General features: G+C 44.6%; 1 protein-coding gene across 3 annotated transcripts in view; it reads left to right on the plus strand.

The window, feature by feature from the left end:
• CLPTM1L (CLPTM1 like) overlaps positions 1 to 13,951 on the plus strand; it is a 269,603-nt gene that overhangs the window by 91,973 nt on the left and 163,679 nt on the right. For all 3 annotated transcript variants that reach the window (XM_063922687.1, XM_063922689.1, XM_063922688.1), the window contains exon 6: positions 1,038 to 1,116. In XM_063922687.1, coding sequence (XP_063778757.1) covers positions 1,038 to 1,116 — 79 coding nt within the window. The remainder of the gene's footprint in view (positions 1 to 1,037; positions 1,117 to 13,951) is intronic.

Below are 13,951 nucleotides of genomic sequence, written 5' to 3' on the forward strand. Positions count from 1 at the left end.
TGGTCGGAGCTTTAACGGAGCATGGCAGATCTACCTGCTCATACAGTATAAGCACTCAGGACCCAAGGAGCCTGAGAAGCCCAGTGTCTGACGGGAGGGCCTCCACGTACCGTTGGGTGTTGGGGATCATTAAGTGGGGCTATGTCATCCATTTAAAGAGTCCACCGCCCAGGAGATTTTTCTCTCCACTACTTTTCTTCTGTCATACAGAGTGATTGTTTCGGTTCCAACAGATCATCGAACCAAGCAGTTTTACTCTAAAGTGTTTCTTGTCAAATAGCTGGATGGGTCATTTCGACCCATTCTCAACCTCAAGGCCCTCAACACCAGATTGAATCCTTGAGGTCGGTGATTTCCATCTTGGAGGCCAGTGCATTTTTTGGCTTCCATAGACGTCAACGAAGCATACATCCGCATCTCAGTCTAGGAGAGGCACCATGTGCTTCTTGAATTCGATGTGGGGGAAGCTCACTATCCGTTCCAGGCTCTGCGATTTGGTGTGGCCACAGCTCCGCAAGTTTTTATGAAGATCATGGCGGCGATTGCATCAGTCTTGCTCAAGGAGGACATAACTATTTCCTAATTTTGTATAATATGTTTGTCATTTTGATTATTTGAACTAAAATCAGCAGCAATATATGTTATACTTGATCTGCTGTATCAAAATGCTTTATAGTGGATCTGTATCTACACACATACAGTATATCTTAACTTTGTAGATAGCTCTCACATTGCAAAATTGCTGGCTTTACATTTTTTGAGGAGATTTGTCCATCACTGTCCGAAAGAGACCAGACCGTCAGATCTGTAATACAGCTCTGTTAACTCAGAAATGTCCAAAACCATCAACTTGCCTTACTTAAATGTTGTATTTCTCTGGTTTCCAGCAAAAAATATACTGTATGTTTAAAATGTGGGGGGAAAAACGCTTATTTGTTACTTTGTGCCGAACTAATTATGCCAAACTATATTTGTCTAGTGTGAAGTTTCAATTATAGCAGATTGATATTGTATGCATATTCTTCTATTTGTTACAGGATACAGTTGGGGAAATCTGTTCATTATCTTCCTATATTATTTATTGATCAGTTAAGTAATCGAGTGAAGGATTTAATGGTAAGTCATTCTTGCTGAAATTGTTTTTGAAAATATTACTTTCACTTTCGGTGGGTCTTGTCCACTATAGTTTTCTGTGTATAACTACCTCCCAGTTTAGTAATTTGCTATATCGATATTCCTATATATTACCTATATTTCTCACTTTTCGAGGAAAATAATTTTTTCAGGATTGCCTAAACACACTACTTCATGTGACACTGATATCTTGTAAATGAGTGAATCAATTAATTTGTGTCAGATGGGTAAACTGAGTGGCTTGTATCCCACATTATAAATATAATTTCTGTTACGTCCTAGAGGATGCTGGGGTCCACATTAGTACCATGGGGGGTATAGACGGGTCCACCAGGAGCCATTGGCACTTTTTAAGAGTTTGAGAATGTGAGCTGGCTCCTCCCTCTATGCCCCTCCTACCAGACTCAGTTTAGAAAATGTGCCCGGAGGAGCCGGTCACAGCTAGGGGAGATGTACAGAGCTTCTTTAGAAAGTTTTTTTTAGAGTTTATTATTTTGCAGGGAGGATGCTGGCAACAGCCTCCCTGCTTCGTTGGACTAAGGGGGGGAGTAGTGTCCGCCCTGCGGGGTCTGAGCCACTATCTCCGCTGACAGGGCACTGAGCTCCTAAGGGGTTCGATCGTTCCCCGCCACAGGGGATCGCTCACCCCAGCAGCATGCCGCCACCCCCTTAAAGAGCCAGAAGATTGGTGGTGAGTGAGTCACCGACCCCCCTAGCAAGCGGGGGGACCGGTGTGAAGATGGCGGCAACAGGGTATGGAGTGCAGTACTAACTGCGCTCCGGAGGCTCAGCGGTACATAGTGCGGCGCTGTGAGGGGCCCCCTGAGCCAACGCCTACACTGGCGCTGTGAGGGGCCCCCTGAGCCAACGCCTACACCCCACACTGGTCACACAGCCTGTCGGGGTCCCGGGATCTCTGCCAGCATAATTCCTGGGGCCAGTATAATCTGACAATGCTAAATTCCTTTGTCGTATAACCAACCCTTATGAAGCTAAGAACACTGTACGCTGTTTACTTAAGAAGTACCGTAATGGTACGCTATCTGCGTAGCGATCGCTCAGCCGTAGGCGAGACGCTCAAGCGTCACGTTCGCTCGCGGCCCAGTGATCACAGGACACGTTATTGGTTAAGTCTAGGGGAAAGATTCGCTGTTACGTAGTGTACGCTAGAGACCACGAGGAGGTCACCAGCGATGCAGACGCTTACAACACTTTACCTTGATATTAAACCTTATACCAATGAAACACACAGAATACCTTAATGTGAGTACAGGGTGTAAATGCAACCTTGTGTAACCTGACTACCTACAAAGCTGTTTGAGCGTCACCGACGCTCAAATGAACACTTAACACTATAGTAAATACACAAATACTGATTTAGGGTTCCAAAGCCTATTATCTGTATTATATCTAGTATACTTGTAAAAGAGTAACACAGTACAAATGATACACTACAATATAACAAAGACTTCCTAACCAAACACCTAACTAAGGGATAAACTACAATACTATCCTGGTCTAACACAATACAATACAATACTATAAAGTTTAGTCTAGGGGAGATATGAGAGAAAAGAGAAAATAGAGAGAGAGAGAGATAGACACAGAGAGAGAGAGAGGAATTGGCTCACAGAAAGACAATGATTACGGAGAGAACTTACGCACAAAGGGTATGATCGCCAGCGCCTCGATATCCAGCTCCCGATTATCAGCAGATAACCGTTGATGAGAGAGTGAGAGCTGGATGTGGTCGGTCTGCCTATTTATGCCCCACACACAATGCAATCTCCTAGTCCCTACAATCCTACAGTTTATTGGACACAGGAATTCGGCCCTGTACTGTAACCAAAGGTCATAGGTTGATTCATACAGGTGGGCTGTGCTGATTTCCAACAGCTCAGGTGGGTGGGGAACTGGGTTTCCCGCCGCATACCTGAGTATGTGCAAATCATAGAAATGGACATAAACTTCTTATGTCCATAACTATTCGCACGAGCGATTAATACGCTCCAAACCAACACCGGAATATTGCTAATTAAATACTCTTCCGATGGGTATCAAACACTGCTGTATGACTCCTGTTAGACCCTTCGTGCAATACAAAGAGGGATTCCTCCGCTCAGGGACATTCTATCTAAACCAAACTTACAGAAACTATTGAGGGGAACATGATCTATGAAATACATTAATTGTGAATATTTGTAACGAATGAGTCGCACGCTACGATCACATAAACTCTACCGTAAATGCGCATACTGCGCGTGCGAGTGCACGCTATTGTGGGTATGCGCTTCCACGGGAGAGCGTACGCATGCGCAGCACGGACCAGTGTGCGGTGCAAATATGGCAGTGTGCATTAAGACATTTTTCTGACTTCGACAGTCCACCCTTTGGCAGTCAATAATAACTGCCACAAAACATTTAAGGAGAAAAATGTAAGTCAGGGGTTAATTGATTTCCATGGTTGGGTAGGGGAGGAGAGAGGAGAAGGTGTGAAGAGGGTATGACCTAGTGAGAAAGTAGAAGCATGTGTGTATGAGTCCATGTTTGGGGGGGTCATGTATCATCGTGCCGTACGTGTGGTAAATCAAGCTTCGAGGTATTGCGAAGTATACATTTGAATTCCTTCTTATCCCGTACTAAGGGTCTGTGGATGGGCTGTCAAACTCTACCGAGCTCATTTCGGCTGTGGTTGCAACAAAATGGGGATGCACATTTTAGTTGATGATACATGAATGGGGGAGGTATGTGGTTGCTGATATCTGTGCCTGTATTCCCTATCGACTATGTGTGTCATTACCTGAGGGTTGTAGAGATGAAGATAAAGAACACTTATGGAAAATGCAATGATATTCTATGTCAGGGAAATGTACATTCGTCGATTGAGGTCTTGATTGGTGTCATTTGCTTGGAGTCTTCTTCTTTGTGCTTTTGCTCATAAATCGTGAGTAAAGCAATCAACGTCCATGGATTTACAAAAAAATGTTGGGCTAGCGTGATTTTAAAGTTCCTAGGGAAACTGGGGTACCCATGGCATTGTCCATCAAAATCTTGTATATCAGGTCGTCTGCTCTTCCTCTTTCCATCTTTCCGTTGTCGGCCCCTTGGCTCATCAAATCCTTCGTCTACGTGGGTCTTTGTACCTCGGAGGAAAACATAGAAATGGGTGAAAGACGGACCGTATACTCATTACATCATTACGTCATGGTTTCTAGCATTGGGTCATAAATCAAATCCAGGTTAATTACAGTTTCCTCACTCCTCAAGCTCATCACTTTCGTACTTTGTTTACACTTCGTCAAAGCCTGCCCGCATCTAAATATCAATCCAATCGATATAACGACACCCAAGATACACAGTAGAAACTTTCCAACATCCATTATGACTCCTTGAGCCCACTCTCCCAAACCGGAGAACCAATTTCGCGGGTTCAACCATGACACCCAACCAGTCAGCTCATTACCTACAGCAACAAGGGTGAGATTGTGTTTTCGACGAAATTCCCATTTTAATTGCAGAATATCATCCATCTTTTGGTCTATGACCTCTACCGGATCCTCGGTACTATTTGTGATGTACGTGCAACACTTTATGCCGTACTGTGTTGCCAATGTAACACAATATCCGCCTGTTACTGCTGTAAGGTAATTAAGAACCATCCTATGCTGAACTAGTTCCGTTTTGTAAGCTTGGAGTTCTCTTCCGGTGTATCTAAACGTGTCATCATACATTTCAGTGATATTATCTAACAAATTGGCGAGTGCGGAAATGTATTTATAATTCATCACTCCTCGAGCGGTACGAGTGAAATCTAACGCTACCAGAACCTGAATCCCGGTGGATTCATGGATAAGATCAGAGGCCGGATGCTCTAACCTTTCTGACAGGTGTCTTTTAACTCGGTGTTCGTAGTGAGTGTGAGTATAAGGAGCTTGGGCACCACGGTGTATGTCTTTCATTTTGTCATGTGTTACAGTCATCACTTCAGGCAATACTTTTCCAATATAACACAATCCTTCAGAGTTTGGGGCAAGCCACTTGTACGCCTTTCTCCCGCATATGAAATATGCATCATCGGGGAGAACATAAGGGACGGAGAAGGACATGACCATGTTACAAACCTTCCAGGTGAAATCTCCTGACCCTAATTCTTCCATCTGTCTAATGCACGTATCAGTTTGTACGATATGTGCACAGTATCCTGGTGATACCTCTCCAACTTTAGTAATCCTATTTCCTAAGGTATATCGATACCGAAAAGATTTTCCTCTACTGGCTATGTGGCGTACGAGCTCTGTATCTGTAGGCATTCTATCTGCTCTGTGTGAAAAGGTCATGGTAAGGTTGCTCCATGACACTTCCCAATTTCCCGGTTTTCTAGGATTGGAGATGTTAAAACATATGAGGGACCTATCCACATGGTATTGGTGGAGCTTCAAACTAGGAGGGCTGGAGATGTTAAACCTCCGGTCCACCGGTCTCCCACCACTTAGCTCAAGTACCTCCCCTAACGTTAAAGGAAATGGTACTAGCCCTGATTTGCTGTGACCCTGAGGTACTTGAGAGCATACCCAACAATCGGTCTTGTTTAATACGTTACCCACTAGAGAGTGATAGTCACTCAATGGATGCCGGTCCATATGGATATTAAAACTAGATTGGCATTTCTTTATGCATCCATCTTCAACCAGATTATCACAAAGCCTACAGATACAATTTTCTTCAGCTAACAATCCATCACAATTTCTTCTATCGGATCGTTTTCTGATACTCGCCTTTGCTTGTTGGATTGGTTGATCTTGGAAAACTACACCTCCATCATCATAATCGGAACCCATTCCAGAACCTCTCTCGACCTCTATGGTACTCTCGCCGGAACAGACTGCTCTGGTCAACATCATGGTCAACATCAAAATCCGGATTACAGTCTCTTGGGGCAAGTCCATCTTTGAGGAGGAAATGGAGAAGAATGAGAAAGGGGAAAAAGAAATATCAAGGGAGAAGGGATGGGAAGTGGAGAAAAACAATAAAAGGGAGTGGGGAGTCGACAGCTGCTTTCGATCTTCAAGGCTCAGGTGCCGCCTCAGTCCTCCTGAAACAGACACTCCAGTGATACAACCTCTACCGTCTGTTCCTTATCACGGGACTTCTCTGGGTCAGCAACCTTTTTGCAGTGGGATGAATGGACCCAAGTCTCTCTCTCAGCAACCTTCAATGCTGTGGTGCTAGTCAATAAGACCTGGTATGGTCCTTCCCATCTATCAATAAGACAACCTGAGCGTAGAAAATTTCGTATCATTACATAATCCCCAGGTTCAATGTCATGACAATTACTATCTGGTAAATCAGGAATCACCAACTTCAGATTATCATTTTGACTCCTCAACTGCTTACTCATGTTAATTAAGTACTTTACAGTTACTTCATTGTTACATTTCAAATCATCCTGAGGGTTAATCATGACGTGCGGTTGTCGACCAAACAGAATTTCAAAAGGAGACAGATTAAGAGGGGACCTGGGAGTGGTTCTGATGCTATACAAAACAATGGGTAAAGCTTCTGGCCACGTCAAACCTGTCTCTGCCATTACTTTACTCAATTTATTTTTAATAGTGCTGTTCACTCTTTCGACCTTCGCGCTCGCCTGTGGACGGTACGGAGTGTGCAGCTTACTATCAATACCCATCAACTTACACATTCCTTGGAAGACATCACCTGTAAAATGGGTACCCCTATCACTTTCAATGATTCTAGGGATACCATATCTACATACAAATTCCTGCACAATTTTCTTAGCTGTAAACATAGCAGTGTTTGTAGCTGCTGGAAAAGCTTCGACCCAATTCGAGAAAACATCTATACAAACAAGTACATACTTCAAATTTCTACATGGGGGTAATTGGATGAAGTCAATTTGTATTACTTGGAAAGGGCCGCCGGCAGGTGGGATATGGGAGGGTTCTGTAGGTATTGCCTTTCCAATATTCTTTCTCAGACAGGTAAGGCATGACATTGCTCTTTTACTAGCATGGGAGGAGAATCCTGGGGCACACCAGTATGCTCTTACCAATTTGCACATCCCCTCCTTGCCTAGATGAGTCAGCCCGTGAGCTGCTTCAGCCAGACATGGAAGGTATGCCCTGGGGGCCACTGGTTTACCATGTCCATCCGTCCAGAGCCCTGAGGACTCCTGGCCATATCCCTTTGCCTTCCAGACTGCTCTCTCCTGAGTGGAACACAAATTCTGCATCTCACACAACTTCTGTGTGTTGATGGTATTGAATACCATCAACTGTGTGGCGTCTGTCTGTATGGGGGTAGCAGCTGCAAGCTTTGCGGCTTCGTCTGCTCGGCTGTTACCAAGGGATACTGGGTCTTGGCTATATGTATGTGCTTTACATTTGATAACAGCCACTCTGTCGGGTTCCTGTATCGCTGTTAGAAGCCTTTTTATATACGCTGCATGCGCTATCGGTGTGCCAGCTGCCGTCATGAAATTTCTGAGCCGCCATAGGGCTCCGAAATCATGGACTACCCCGAACGCGTATCTAGAATCGGTGTAGATATTGGCAGACTTTCCCTTAGCCAATTCACATGCTCTGGTTAGGGCGACCAGTTCAGCAACCTGGGCTGAGTGAGGTGGGCCTAGCGGTTCCGCTTCTATGGTGTCTTGGTCATCTACGACTGCGTATCCAGTACACAAGTCTCCCGAGTCTGACTGTCTGTGACAACTACCGTCCGTGTAGAACGTGAGTTCTGCATCTTCTAGTGGATTGTCACTGATGTCAGGCCTTGCGGTAAAATTTTTTGGGTCAAATATTCCATACAATCATGTGTATCTTCCTTTGCATTAAATCCTCCTTCCCCATCACTCTCACCTCCCACCCTTTGTGCCTGTCCAGGCACACCTGGGAGAAATGTTGCAGGGTTTAATGCACTGCATCTCCTTATGGTGATGTTTACGGGGGCCATTAATGCCAATTCCCATCTCGTAAACCTGGCTGATGAGACGTGTCTGGTTTGGGCAGAATTCAATAAGGCAGATACTGCATGTGGCGTATGGATTGTGAGGTTGTGGCCTAGCACGACATCTTCGCTTTTCGTCACTAGCAATGCTATCGCCGCAACACTACGCAAGCATGTGGGGAGGGATCGCGCTACCGTGTCTAGCTGCGCGCTGTAGTATGCAATTGGCCTGCTGGCATCACCGTGTTTTTGTGTTAGTACACCTGCTGCGCACCCAGCACTTTCTGTTCCGTATAGTTCAAAGGGTTTCCCATAGTCTGGCATACCTAGTGCTGGTGCCTGCGTTAGGCATTGCTTGAGTCTTTCAAATGCTGTTTCGGATTCGTCTGTATGCGAAATCCGATCAGGTTTGTTTGAAGAGACCATTTCCTGCAAAGGTAACGCCAATATGGAAAACCCTGGGATCCAATTACGGCAATACCCACACATTCCTAAAAACGTCCTTATCTGTTGCTGGGTTTGTGGCAGTGTCATGTCTCTAATGGCTTGGATTCTATCAGCGGTCAGGTGTCTCAGTCCTTGTGTTAGACAGTGTCCCAAATATTTTACCTTAGTCTGGCATAATTGCAACTTGTCTTTGGAAACCTTGTGACCTGTGTCTGAAAGGTGAAACAGGAGCTGTTTCGTATCTTTCAGGGAAGCTTCCAGTGAATCTGAACACAGCAGTAAATCATCCACATACTGTATCAATACTGATCCACTCTCTGGTTGAAAAGACTGTAAACAATCATGCAAAGCCTGAGAAAATATACTTGGACTATCTATGAAACCTTGGGGTAATCGAGTCCACGTGTATTGGACTCCTCTGTATGTGAATGCAAACAAATATTGGCTGTCAGGGTGCAGAGGTACCGAAAAGAAAGCGGAGCAGAGGTCAATAACAGTGAAAAATTTGGCAGTGGGAGGAATTTGCATTAGGATGACAGCTGGATTAGGCACTACGGGGAACTGACTCTCGACTATTTTGTTAATCCCCCTTAGATCCTGCACTAGCCTGTAACCCCTCCCCCCACTCTTTTTAACAGGGAAGATGGGACTATTTGCTGTGCTGGACGTTCTTACTAGAATGCCCTGTTGTAGCAAGCGCTCTATTACGGGAAAAACTCCTAACTCCACCTCTGGCTTCAGAGGATACTGTGGGATTTTTGGAGCTATCCTACCATCTTTTACTTGTACTACTACTGGAGCTACGTTTGCCATTAATCCAGTGTCCTGTCCATCTTTTGTCCAAAGTGACTCTGGTATCTGAGATGTCATCTCTTCTACCTGGGATGGGTTCCTATTTGTTATAACGGTGTGTGACATTAATTTTGATGGGGAGTCTAACATGTCTCGTACTTCCTGAGCGTGATTCTCAGGGATGTCCAAGAATACACCTTCAGGAGTACAATAGATGACGCAACCCATTTTACATAGTAAGTCTCTTCCCAGGAGATTGGTTGGTGCCGATGCAGCCAGCAAAAAGGAATGCTTGGTGTGCAAAGGCCCTATTGTAATCTCGGCTGGTTTGCTAACAGGGTAGTGCTGGACTACTCCTGTTACTCCCATGGCTGGAATTGTCCTACCAGTGGTTCTCATGCCCACTGTCGAATTTATCACTGACTTGGCCGCCCCTGTGTCTACAAGAAAGTTTAAAGTTTTACCAGCCACATTGATTGCAATCTCTGGTTCACTTCCAAGACTAGCAATCAATTTAACTGGTTGCAGATTACAGGTATGGCCACACCCCTATTGGGTATGCTGACCTCCCTGAATCCCATTGGCAGCAACTATTTGTGAGGGGGTTAGCTGGGAACTACCAGAGGCATGCCAATCTCTGTTCGGGGGATATCTTTTTGTTTCCCCTGTATGTGGCTCAAAACTCCGCCTCTGTGGACCCTGCTCCCAATGTCGTGTGTTGTGTTGTTGTCTAGGGGGTTGAAAAGATCTTTGTACATTTCTTACTCTACAGTCTCGTGCAAAGTGTCCTGGTTTGTTACAAGAAAAACATGTTATTATACTTGCCTTACCCACAGGATTCGGTGGTACATACGCAGGCTGCCTTGTGGTCAGCGCCTGTATACTTACTGACATCAACTTATCACTTTGCGACTCCCTGTGCCTAGTGATGTTTTTGTCATGATCAACAGCAGCCTCTCTCAATGTGGACACTGACAGACCTCGCCAGCATGGCTGCGTGGTCTGAACCCTAGTCTTTAATGTTTCTTTCAAACCATCCATCAGTACAGACACTGCTACTTCCCGATGGTTTGGGTTGGTCTTTATGTCCTCTATACCAGTGTACTTTGCTATTTCTGTTAGTGCCCGGTGGAAATATTCTGCTGCCGTTTCGGACTCTTTTTGCTTAATGGAAAATATTTTATTCCATTTAACAACGGCTGGGAAATACTCCTTTAGTTGTAAATTTATCCTTTTTACATTATCCTTATTGTATACGTCTGTAAGCGGTACATCTTTATCCAATTGACAGTCAGCTAAAAACTGAGTTGCGTCGACATTGGAAGGTAAACAAGCTCTTAGCAGTACCTGCCAATCCTTGTTGTTGGGCTCTACAGTGTTACCTAAATCCCTGATGTATTTTTGGCTAGCAACTAAGTCTTTCCTGGGGTCAGGAAATTCGGACACTATTGCTCTTATTTCCATTCTGGAAAATGGGGCGTACATGGCAATGTTCCTTAGGGGAGTGGCTCCAGACACATCTGTTTTTCCATTGGGAACTGCTATTACCCTTACAGGAGCAATTCTAACAGCATCTTCCTGTGTAGATTCTACAACTTGTGGTACAATGGTTTCAGTGTAGTGCATGGTGCCGTACTTACCCGTTGACACGACCTCACCTATCCCTCCGCTAGGGGCTTTCACTAATCTCGTGGGTGTCGCTGTGCCTACTGTGGTCTCTGATATGGTGGCCGCAAGAGAGAGAGCTGAAATTGTTGCCGAATCGTCTTCTTGTTCACACTCCTGAGGAAGGTTCAAAACAGGGTACAACTTGCACGGGTTAATACTTGCATGAGTTATTCGGTTAACATCATTTACATTTACAGGGTTACTAAGAGTTTGTGTTTTACAACCCAGTGCGTTTCTCTCCGCAATCAACCTCTCTCCTGCAATGTATGGTGGAGGAGGAGCTGTGGCAATCAGCTTCCTGACCGCCCCAGTTCCCGCCGCCAGAGCCAAACCTCTCTGTATCTCACCTTCCTGGTGCCATAACTGCAAGTAATCATGATGCTGAATTCGTCTCTTTGATGATTTTACGAGACATATCCTCCTCCTTAAATTTTGTAACACATCTGGACTGAAGCTACCTATTCTTGGGAACTTGTCCCTGTCTTGTACAGTCATTCTCTCCCATTCATCACATAAAACCTCTGTGTGACTACCGTATTTTTCACACATAATGTATCTTGCCGACCCGACTGGTCGGTTCTCCGAATCAACCTGAACCTGGGTTGATCGCCCCCTACCTGAGCAACTGGCCCCCATCGTCTGTAGGTGTTGCTTAGTCCTCCTTGGATTTTCTGTATCAAGGTTTTCAGCAAGCCTTTACAGACAACCAAATTACTCCACAGTAGGCCGGCGGTGGCGGTTTACCGAGTACCCCACTCACTCGCCCACCTCGACCAATACGACCTGATCACACCGATATGGTGCTGGCGTACTCGATACAGGGCCCCTATGGAACCTTCAGTTTACTGGAACATATGAGGGTTACCCGCAGGACACTTACTCTTTCCAGTAAAGTTGGGGTTGTTAGATAGTTCCTGAGTGACCAGCGAACTTCCCTTCCAAAAATAAAAAATTACACAAATCACGTCAGAATGTACAAGTAGCGTTTGTGACCACTTTTCTCTAATGGTATGAGGTCAGATTACTAACTACTGCACACAATTACGTGCGGTCCAATCGTTCAGTACGCGAGCACTATTTGTCATGTACTGAAAGATTAATGGAATCGATGTTTCCGGCTGCGATTCCTTCAACCAGAGCTTGTATGGCCTATATGGGTTCTGCACCAACACCCCAGGCGTTGTGCCACTGGACTTTTATAGCGGACCTTTTTACCTTATGACCTCCTGGTCTTGTTACCTTATGGTCCGCTATACTCTAATGCTCAAATATTATTTAACCAGGGATGCCTCCCTAGCCACCGTATATGTCACTTACACGTATGTCCCTTTACGAGTACCCGACTTTCCTTTTGGTTCCACCTTTAAAATTGTATAAACTTTTGTATACAAAACACACTCACTCAACACATGTACACTTTTGTTTCTATATCTATTTCTGCGCAGAAATTGTCTTCAGGCCAAGTGTGTTACCAATTAGGAGCAGGATCTGTTAAACTAAATTTCAGATTTTCCAAAAATAGATTTGCGTTATTTACCGCTTCGCGTTATTTATCGCTGTGCGTTAATTATCGCTTTGCGCTAAAATCCAACTTTATCACAACTTGAGCTACGTGGGCGTAACCAGACGCTACGTTGCGTAATGTACGCTGCGTGCGTCTGCCTTTTGGATTGCGTACGCTAGTCTTTGTTAGCGACACGTGTACGCAATGCAAAGGATCCACCGTAACACAATATATATTTTATCAATGTAGATGATCCCTGATCATCTACCGCAATCCACACTGCACACTGGCTGCCTCGTCTCTCGGACAAGCCGTGTGTTGTTCTATACTTTAACTATTACCTCTATTATTAAATAACAGCAAATCTCCTTTTAGCCCTTTCTATCAACTATAAAAATGTGGCAAACAGGAATAGTGATATACGAAAAATGAAATACACAAGTGAAAAGAAATGCAGGTATATATGCGTGCGTATGCAAGACAAAAGAAAAAAATAAACAGTTTTAAAAAGACACAAGCGTTTTGTTCTTACTTCCGGTTACCGGGTTCCTTCAGCACTCTTTACCTAAGCGAAGCAGACGCTTATCCCGTCAGCAACTGCGAGACAACCTCCCACCCTTTTGCTGGGGGATAAAGTCTGCTGATCTACCTAGTGCAGATGTGAAAAGGACCGGGCGAGCCCGCAATTGACAATGCTAAATTCCTTTGTCGTATAACCAACCCTTATGAAGCTAAGAACACTGTACGCTGTTTACTTAAGAAGTACCGTAATGGTACGCTATCTGCGTAGCGATCGCTCAGCCGTAGGCGAGACGCTCAAGCGTCACGTTCGCTCGCGGCCCAGTGATCACAGGACACGTTATTGGTTAAGTCTAGGGGAAAGATTCGCTGTTACGTAGTGTACGCTAGAGACCACGAGGAGGTCACCAGCGATGCAGACGCTTACAACACTTTACCTTGATATTAAACCTTATACCAATGAAACACACAGAATACCTTAATGTGAGTACAGGGTGTAAATGCAACCTTGTGTAACCTGACTACCTACAAAGCTGTTTGAGCGTCACCGACGCTCAAATGAACACTTAACACTATAGTAAATACACAAATACTGATTTAGGGTTCCAAAGCCTATTATCTGTATTATATCTAGTATACTTGTAAAAGAGTAACACAGTACAAATGATACACTACAATATAACAAAGACTTCCTAACCAAACACCTAACTAAGGGATAAACTACAATACTATCCTGGTCTAACACAATACAATACAATACTATAAAGTTTAGTCTAGGGGAGATATGAGAGAAAAGAGAAAATAGAGAGAGAGAGAGATAGACACAGAGAGAGAGAGAGGAATTGGCTCACAGAAAGACAATGATTACGGAGAGAACTTACGCACAAAGGGTATGATCGCCAGCGCCTCGATATCCAGCTC

The sequence above is a fragment of the Pseudophryne corroboree genome, chromosome 5 (assembly GCF_028390025.1).
Source record: "Pseudophryne corroboree isolate aPseCor3 chromosome 5, aPseCor3.hap2, whole genome shotgun sequence".
Classification (NCBI taxonomy): domain Eukaryota; kingdom Metazoa; phylum Chordata; class Amphibia; order Anura; family Myobatrachidae; genus Pseudophryne; species Pseudophryne corroboree.